General features: G+C 43.9%; 1 protein-coding gene across 1 annotated transcript in view; it reads right to left on the minus strand.

Annotated features, from left to right (window-relative positions):
- The window catches only part of LOC141105615 (C-type lectin domain family 2 member D2-like), a 123838-nt gene extending 121797 nt beyond the window's left edge, over positions 1-2041 (minus strand). Inside the window, exon 1 of the mRNA XM_073595567.1 lies at positions 1547-2041. Coding sequence (XP_073451668.1) covers positions 1547-1571 — 25 coding nt within the window. The 5' untranslated portion in view covers positions 1572-2041. The remainder of the gene's footprint in view (positions 1-1546) is intronic.
- Between the last annotated feature and the right edge of the window lie 8080 nt (positions 2042-10121).

A 10121-nucleotide genomic window follows, 5' to 3' on the forward strand; every position in this document is an offset into this window, starting at 1 on the left:
TCATGTACATTAGCAGCTCCTAAACTTGAGTTGGCATTTTTTTTGCCAAAGCTCCTAAACTCCATAAAAACCTATAAAGTCAATGGACACGTAGGCTTTTAGGATCCTTTAGGAACTGCTGAAGTTAGGGGAGGTTCAACCTCCCTCTCCTGATTGCGGAAGAATTGCTTTCAGGTTAGGAACTTTTTGACCACTGGCCTGCAGTAAAATCGTGGCATGATTTTGCCTCGTTTTGCGTTTTCCCGTGGCCGCTGGTCATAATAGGCTATGTGTACATGAAGCCTAAAAGCTCGCAGTCCCAGTCTGTATGTTAGAGTAATTGGTTTCATTTGAGATATACTGTAATTCAGTAAAAACAGCTTCAGATAGGTGAATTGGGGTTGAACTACTAAAACTGGAGAGTGCAAAATCTGGTGCAGTTGTTTATGGTGGTAACCAATCAGCTTCTAACTTCAGCTTGTTCAATTAAGCTTTTTTTTTTTATTTAAAGGCTTGAAACAGATACGATAAAATGTAGAGTTCACATAGACCACAATCGGTATGAGGTGCTTTTGTCACATTCAATATACAAACAAGTCCTCCGTCATCTACCAAAAGGTAAAACAGTATGAAAAAAAACGTCAGTGTTATAGTGTGATATAGAGTACAAATGGAGGCAAAGGGAGCCCTCTGGAGGGGACAGTTCAGGGAACAGCCCTGCATAGGAAGAAAAGCCCCTCTGACTCCCAGGAGGAGCTACAAAGTTCTGGGGGGAAGTCAAGTGCGGGAGGTCCTGCCGAGGTCTGTGCACGCCGATTTTTTAATTAAGCGTTGACAATAAAACCTGAAAGCCGATTTCTACAGTCTCAGGGATCCCCCTTACACTTATATTATTTCTGCGTCCCCTATTGTCTAGATCCTCTAAATGTCTGTTCATTTCGATGAAGTGTGAGACATGAGAATCTGCTACCTTCTCCAGCCTGTGTAATGCTCTGTCTCTGTGTCTGCCTGTGGCTTCCACTGTCGCCAGCTTTTCAGTGAGGACTAGGAGGTTCGATTTCAAATCAGTAATGTTGATTTGATATCTGCAGCGAACCCAGACATGTCTGCATAGGTGAGGGGTTTGTTAGAGCGTGTTTGGCCCCTACCTGTGTCCTCTTCAGCAGACTGGGAGTCCTCGCTGAAGTCCTCCTCTTCATGCTGGGCCAGCGCCATCTTGTGCCCCGCCACGTGCCTCATGCTGCTGGCTGAGCTTTGAGCAGATCGGAGATGCTCCTGGCTCAGGATGAAGCCAGTCCACGACGGGATTTGGGGTGTGGGGTCTGGTGAAGCAGTTTGCCCATTTCCAGGTCTGAGCAAGCAGGATGTCAGGTTTTAGGCTGTGTCATTCACAGAGCTCCATTAGTGTGCTTCCATTCCGGCCGCTCACTAAGCCATGCGCCGATTGGTTTCTATGCAGAGCTGCACCAGATTTTAAACAATCTAGTTTTAGTAAATCTCCCCCCAGCGTGTCTTAGAAGAGCTGTGATAGTTCCTGCTCTGAGGACAAAAAAGGAGCGACACTTACCTTCCTCTGCTGCCATGATCTCCATCCTGTGCTAGGTGTGTAGCCTCGAAGTATCTGACTACAACTGTGCAAACTCTGTACAGAGAAGAGGAAACTCCGCCCCACAGAAGAAAAGAAGGAGGTGAAGGAAATGACACTGCAAAAAAAGCAAGGTGTGGGAAGGGAAACAAAATGTTTTTTTTTTTTTTGTATACTTCAGCTTGTTCAATGTACCACTTGCCTACTGGCCACTGATACCCCCTTCCTGCCAAGGCCAATTTCCAGCTTTCAGCGGTCTCACACTTTGAATGACAAATACGCAGTCATGTAAGGCCTCATGTACACGGCTGCTGGTAAACAGACGTTCAGCTGCCCCTGAACTCATTCAATGTTATCTTATGTGTACCTGTACACAGGTTCATTTAATGTCGTTTTTAGGCAGTTGAGTTTAGAGGCCTTTTTTTGGAAAGCAAAAAAATGAGTTCAGACGAATTTCAGATGAGTTTAGAGGAATTTCAAGTGCCAAACGCTTCTAAACGTGGCTAAACGCGGTAACTTTAGCCGCGTTTCGTTTACAGGTGTTTTTCATTTTTGCCTATGTTATAAAAAAAAATAATTTTTTTTTCAAACGCTTCTAAACGCAAACGCGGCTAAACGTGGCATGTAAACGCAGTAAAAACGGACGTTTTAAACGTGAGTTACTATCTGTCAAGTTAAATTGTTCAGGAGAGGTTGTAAAAACGTCCCGTGTACATTACCCGGTTCCCGACTGGCGCACGCCGATGTACATTGGCAGAATGGCATGGCTGGGCAAATGGGCATACCTGTACGTCCCTTTGAATTTGCCGCCGTCCCATCACGTGCGTGCCGCCGGCAACGTGCGCGCGCCGACCGGGAGCTCCGTGAGTCGGGTCACGGACTCGATGTCCACGGGGATACCTGCGATCGTCTCACGGAGAGGAAGAACGGGGAGATGCTAATGTAAACAAGCATCTCCCCGTTCTGCCTAGTGACAAGTGTCACTGATCTCTGCTCCCTGTAATCGGGAGCTATGATCAGTGATGTGTCACACACAGCCCATCCCCCCTACAGTTAGAACACATCCCTAGGAAATACTTAACCCCTACAGCGCCACCTAGTGTTAACCCCTTCACTGCCAGTCACATTTACACAGTATTCAATGCAATTTTAATCGCACCGATCGCTTTATAAATGTGAATGGTCCCAAAATCGCGCCAAAATTGTCCGACGTGTCCGCCATTATGTCGCAGTCATGATAAAAATCGCTGATCGCCGCCATTACTAGTAAAAAAAAAAAAATTTATAAAAATGCCATAAAACTATCCCCTATTATGTAGACGCTATAACTTTTGCGCAAACCAATCAATAAAAGTTATTGTGATTTTTTTTTTACCAAAAATATGTAGAAGAATACGTATCGACCTAAACTGAGGGAAAAAAATGTTATTTTATATATTTTTGGGGATATTTATTATAGCAAAAAGCAAAAAATAATGCTTTTTTTTCAAAATTGTCACTATTTTTTTTTGTTTATAGCGCAAAAAATAAAAACCGCAGAGGTGATCAAATACCACCAAAAGAAAGCTCTATTTGTGGGAAAAAAAATATGTCAACTCTGTTTGGGAGCCTAGTTGCACGACCAGGCAATTGTCAGTTAAAGCGACACAGTGCCGAATCGCAAAAAGTGCTCTGGTCTTTGGCCAGCAAAATGGTCCGGGGCTTGAAGTGGCGTTCCCGCCGAAATTATACTTTTTAAATAAAAATACCCCTATAATACACAAGCCTAATGTATTCTAGTAAAGTTAGTATGTAAACTAAGGTCTGTTTTGTTAGTTTATAGCAGTAGTTTGTTATTTTATAAACTTACAGCAGGCCGTGGCCATCTTTAGTCTGGGCATCTGAAGCCAGACTGTATTTCTTCCTGGATCTCATCCTTGCAGATCTCGCACATGCTCAGTGCAGCACAAGCAGTGTAATAGGTTTCAGGTCAGGTTTTCATAGCAACGGCAGTGTCAGAGGAAGTTGCCGCCCCTTCCCAGAAGGCATTACAATTAGGAAATGATGCGATGGGCCGCGGCCAGGGAGGAGGAAGTGAAAAATGAATACAGCAGATATACAGTAAGTGCTGAGAAAAAAAATTATAAAATATCCAATTCGTTTACAGTGCACAGTTTAGTGAGGGAAGCTGAAGAGTTGTAAAAGTGGGTGGAACTCCACTTTAAGTGGTTAAGCCTAACACTGTGCCCAAATGAAATTTTCATCATTTTTTTAAACAAAAATAGAGCTTTTTTTTGGTGGTATTTAATCACCTCTGGGTTTTTTATTTTTTCCTAAACAAACAAAAAAAGACTGAAAATGTAGAAAAACAAAACAAAACATTTTTCATACTTGTTATAACATTTTGGTAATTTTTCTCCTTCACTTATGTGTGCTGATGAGGCTGCACTGATGGGTGGCACTGATGGGCACTGATAGGCGGCGCAGAGAGGTGGCACTAATAGGGGGTACTGATGGGCACTGATGATGAAGCTATAATTGGCAGCACAGGTGGGCACTGATAGGTACCGATAGATGGCACTGATTAGCAGCACATGCGGGCGCTAAGGGGATCATTGTCTTTCTAATCCCTCTAACAGAAGCTGCAGCTTTTTTTTCCCTCACGCTGACAGCTGATCACATTGTAAAGCACCTGCTGTGATTGGCTCCTTACCCGATCTATGATCAACTGAGCCTCACAGAAGCGTGAGAAAGTCTATGGACTCCCTCCCGGCAATTTAAAGTGGGGTTCCACCCAAAAAAAAAAAAAAACTACATGAAAAATTCTAAAAAAAAATACAAAAAAAATTTGGATATATTTTTGTTTTTTACTCACCTCTAAATGCCTGTTGCTAGGGGGTCCCTCGTAGTCTGCCTCTTCCAGTGCCTGGGCTGGTGACATCACTTCCCCCTCGGCACAGGAAGGGCTCAGCTCTGCTCCCTCCCTCCTGTCAATCATCTGGGACCCATTACAGGTCCCAGGTGACTGAGCGGCCAATCACGACACTCGGCGCCGCTCGCGCATGCGCAGTGGGTGCCAGGCTGTGAAGCCACAGCCTGGCGCCCACAGTTGCAATGCCGGCACTGCCGAATGGAGGGGGAGATGAGCGGGGCTTTGATCCCCCGCATCGCTGGACCCAGGGACAGGTAAGTGTCCAATTAAAAGTCAGCAGCTGCAGTATTTGTAGCTGCTGACTTTTAATTTTTTTTTTTTTTGACTGGAGCTCCTCTTTAAGCCCACGCTGTAGCCATCTTTCAGTGGCAAGTAATAAAGCTTTGGCAATAAAACCTGGAAGCTGATTGGTTTCTATGCACAGCTGCACCAGATTTTGCACCATACAGTTTTAGTAAATACTCCCTATTGAATTCAATTGGGAGAATGGGGGAAACCTGGGTATAGTAATTCACCAAAGCGTAAGCTCCCAATTTCCTTTGCAGAGCTGTAAAAATTTGCTTGAAAAAAGTCGAATCTCTTTTTATCCTTTAGTTAAAGGATAACTCAACTTGGGAAAAAAAATAGCAAATAAAAAATAAAACAAAAAAACAAAAAACAACGTAGCGTATACAATTGCGACTCATATTGTAATTCAATGTTATTAAAAATGACCTTTCATTTTCATACTGCAGGGGTATAGTTTTCTGTAAAATGCAATATGACGACCTGGAGATGTTCTGTACACAGATGGTATACAGAACACCCCCCAGAAACATCATTTTCTGCTCGTCTGATTGGCTTACTGATTTTTCCAGAAGTCTGCACTAAGATACAAGTCAGATTTCACTCATCTCCTGCAACAAAAAGGGAAAAAACGTCTAAAGGGATTCCTGACCCTGCCACTTTCCTCATTAGAGCCCTGCAGTGTGGCAAAAAAGGGTGCATGCACCTTTTCCATGCGGGTGTGGTGCAATTTGAGCCATACAAAATGAATGGGGTCAGATTACACTGTAAAAAATCGCATGTGATTTGAACAGAAATGTGGTGCGATTCCTGTCTGAATCACATGCAGCAGCTTATTATCCTGATCACGTCATATGACGTCCAATCAGGATAACACAACCACTTTGCTGATGTCATTTTGCTATATGGCGGGCGGCAAGTGGTTAAAGAGAAAAGGAATGCAGCCTCCACATCTAAGGATTGATGAGCTGTCATATATACACTGACAGACCTCCGTTCTGTGTCTCTCAGGAGCGATCGCGGGTGTACGGCAAACATCGCAGCCACCAAGCACGAGCATCCGCTCCATTGTCACACCGTGGGCGCACGCGCACCCCTTAATGGTCCTAAAGTGGCCAGCGTATACCTACGGTGATTTGCCCAGATGAGCCAACCTGCCATAGTATAACTGCGGTGGCTGGTTGTCTAGTGGTTAAGAGGAACCCCTTCGCCCCAAAAAAATGGCGTAGGGTGCCCCCCAAAATCCATACCAGACCCTTATCCAAGCACGCAGTCTGGCATTTCAGGAAAGGGGGTGGGGACGACCGAGCACCCCCCCTCCATACCAGGCCACATATCCTCAACATGGGGGAGTGGGTGCTTTGGGGCAGGGGGGCCTGCACTCCCCCACCTCAAAGCACCTTGTCCCCATGTTGATGGGGACAAGGGCCTCTTCCCTGCCACCCTGGCCATTGGTTGTCTGGGTCTGCAGGCGGGGGACCTATCGGAATCTGGAAGCCCCTTTAAGAAGGGGCCCCCCAGATCCCGGCCCCCCATCCTATGTGAATCAGTAAGGGGTACATCATACCCCTATCCATTTACCAAAAAAGTGTCAAAAATAAAAACAGTACACAGGTTTTTCACAAAGTAATTTATTAAAGCAGATCCGGCGTCTCTTCTTCCGATTTCTTCTCCCTCCGGCGATGTCTTCATCCTCTGGGTTCTTCTCCTCTCTTTGCTGTCTTCTCCCTCTGCCGGGTCGCCTCTCTCCGCTGTTTTCTCCTGCCGCTGGGTCAACTCTCTCCCCGCTGTCTTCTCCTTTGTTCTTCCTCTGGTGTTCTCTGCCGATGTAATGCTAGGGCCACCGTGTGCTGTATATAGCCATAGCGTCATCATGCCCCAGGTAGTGACGTCACAAGGGGGTGGGGCCACCAGATGACAATGCCGGGTGGCCCCGCCCCATGGCTTTATAAGTGACAGTCACATGGCGGCCCTAGCATTACATCGGGAGAGAGCATCGGAGGAAGAACAGAGAGAGAAGACAGCGGAGAGAGGCAACCTTGCAGAGGGAGAAGACAGCAGAAGAAGACAGCGGAGAGAGGACAAGAACCAGAGGATGAAGACATCACCGGAGGGAGAAGAAATCGGAAGAAGAGACGCTAGAGCTGCTTTAATAAATTACTTTTTGATAAACCTGTGTGCTGTTTTTATTTTTGACCCTTTTTTTTGGTGAATGGGTAGGGGTATGATGTCCCCCATACTCATTCACATGGGGTGGTGGGCTTGGATCTGGGGGCCCCCTTCTTAAAGGGGGCTTCCAGATTCCGATAAGCCCCACGCCCACAGACGCCGAAACCAAGGGTTTTCGGGAAGAGGCCCTTGTCCCCATCAACATGGGGACATCAACATGACTATAACTCATAGTCATCAGATATCAGGGGTTACCTTTAGACTAATACTATCTGGAGATGAAGTGTAATATATGTTGTCACTGAATTTGTTTTGAGGAACTATCTGAACCCCAGGAGGTTATTTACCCCACTTTAAATAAAAGGTATTTTACCGAATTAAAATTTAGAGTTGGACTAAGTTATTTGTGAATATTCTTTCTCTTTACTCTTCTTCCTTTTTAATTTAATTTTTATATTCATATATTATTATTATTATTATTATTACAGTATTTTTTTTCTACCACTATATTCTTCACGATGATTCTGATGTGCAATTTTGTGCAACATGCAGTGATTCATATAGAGGGCAGCAGCAGAGTGTCCCTTGGTGGACATTCTGCCCACTTCCGTTTTTAGGTGTACAAATTTCTTTCTTTTAACGATTGGCTCTAGCAGCGATATGGTTACTAGTAAGGTAACTGTGAAACCTTTTGCTTCATGTTTAATTTTTGTATTTTAACGATGGGGAATTAATTGACTGTAGAAATACTATTGGTGTCCAGCTTAATCTCAAACGGAGGCTTGATATTAAATGAAGCCTATCAATGTTAAAACTAGGCTTGATGTTCATCTGAGCTCTCAGATATCAGAACGAGGCTTGGTTTGTTTTTATGTATAAAGGCAATGACGCAGTACGTCGCCCATGCCCCAGGACGACGTCAGTCTCTGGTGAAACTAGTAGGGCAGATGACGTGCTGACGTAATCGCGACTTACGAGTCCCGGAAGTGCGGGCGCTCATTTTTTTACCGGCCGGTGCTATTACTATTGTTCCTTTATGTATGGGAGATGATTTTTTAAAACAATAAAACGTTGGATTTATACGATGTGGAGCTCTTTTTATTTCTTCTGAGTGGGACATTCCTAAACATTAGAAGAGAGAGAGAGCGCCTGCAGGACCACGGATCGATGGCTGGACTACTATCTAAAGGCCCTGGCAGGGTAATCAGCCACAAGCGCTACTGGCCTTTTCAAAGGTCCAGTGTATCTGGTAAGCAGGCATTTCTTACTTCCGGTGGTGGTCACATATGGTGTCAAGGGCACAGGAGATTGAAAGGGACTATGGTGTGTCTGAGAGTCTATATATGGACTAAAAGCTCAAGATCCTGACACTCTTGTCTACTTATCACCCTGTTTTTTGCATATCATTTCCCTATCAAGGAGGACTGTGCAGTATTGGATATTTATGCTGTATATGATTTTCTTTCCTAATAAGGAGGACTTTTTAAAATTAGATAATTGCTGTACATGTTAAAAGGTTTATTTATCATTAGACCTTTAGACCTCTGCTGCCTTGTTGTCAGACCTGTTTGTGTTCTCAGATCTCCATCTTGTGCGGAGTATACAATATGACCTCATATTAAAAGGAATGCTGTACAGAGGTAATAGCAATACCTGGAAACCCCAACTGTAGGAGAAGACACTGATAAAGAAACAAAATTAACTGCAGTAAGTGAAACAAAAGAAAGAAAGAAAAAAGGTCTTTCTATAATTTATACTCAGAATTCACAAAGCTTTCATATAAGATTTATCCATTTCTCTGATTGGATCCAGTTGGGAAAAGTGTGAAACATCGGAGAACGTATTTAGCTGAAGCAGAAAACCCTAATTTCATTCACTGCAAAAAAGAAAAGATTCTTTTTTTTTTCCTTTTTATACTGGATATTTATATGTGTAATTAGTGGGTTCTTCGGGGACCCACCTGGTTAGGTTTGTAGATATTTGTTTTTACCTGCTGGAGCTGTCCGCCATTGCACAGAGCTTCAAGTTGTCTCTCACAACAACCCTAAAGGCACCCCTTCAGTTTCTTAGCTCTTCCTTGTGTGGCTGCTTATCTGAAATAGGTTTTGCCAAAGGTACTTTCCAAGAAATGCTTTTTCTACTACCATCAAAGCTGGTTTTACCAAGTGCTATTAACTGGTTCTTCCACAAAAGTACAGAGGCTGTCCACCACTTCAAGCACCAGTCCATTCACACCGGCGGGTAGTCTGACACTAACTGCCACTTTTTGGGAACCAGTGACATTAATACAGAGATCAGTGCTAAAAATTAGGGATGGGCCGAACGGACCCCTGTTTAGTTTGCACCAGAACTTTCGAACACCGCGAAAGTTCGGACCCGAAAAACAAACCCATTAAAGTCAATGGGACACGAACGTCAAAAAACAAAAGTTCCCATCTTGAAGGCTTATATGCAAGTAATTGGGCATACAATGGTTATAGGGGTCCGGGTCCTGCCCTGGGGAACATGTATCAATAAAAACAAATGTTTGTGACAAATGTCATTTTTAAATGAGCAGTGATTTTTTGATTTTTAAAGTGAAAGCCTAAAAATGAAAAAATCCTTCCAATATTGTGCCTGGGGGGTCCCCTTAGTCTACCTGTGAAGTGGCAGATCTGTACCATGTCTAGAATCTGCTGGAGCAATAATTGCATTTATAAAGCCAAAAAAATTACATTTTCCCTGCACGCTGCCTTTATTTTGCTCAGCAACAGCTGGGGATCCAGTGTGTATGATGAGGCCTCAATGTAGTGCACTGGGAACAAGATTAGAGATTTTTTTTAATACATTCTGGTGTCACTTTGACTTTGGGTAGAAGTAACGGGTGCGTAAAAATTGGTCTTTGGGTGTTTACCTCTCCAACGTCTATCCTACGCAATCCAAAGGACCATGCCTAGATCATGGTCTACTCAGATCTACTGCACTGTTGATGTGCCAAAAAGACCAATGCCACCATAAAAGACACAACCTCACACACCCCGAAAGACTAGCTCTAAATTCCCTCAAACCAAACAAAAATATTATAAAACCACCTGACAAAGGTGGCAGCATCGTACTCCAAGACAAAAGTGATTACATCAAGGAGGCCACAAGACTGTTAGGAGACTCACACACATACATAAAAACAAATAAATGACCCATTACCTAAATTCA

Source organism: Aquarana catesbeiana, linkage group LG08 (genome assembly GCF_042186555.1).
Source record: "Aquarana catesbeiana isolate 2022-GZ linkage group LG08, ASM4218655v1, whole genome shotgun sequence".
Lineage (NCBI taxonomy): Eukaryota > Metazoa > Chordata > Amphibia > Anura > Ranidae > Aquarana > Aquarana catesbeiana.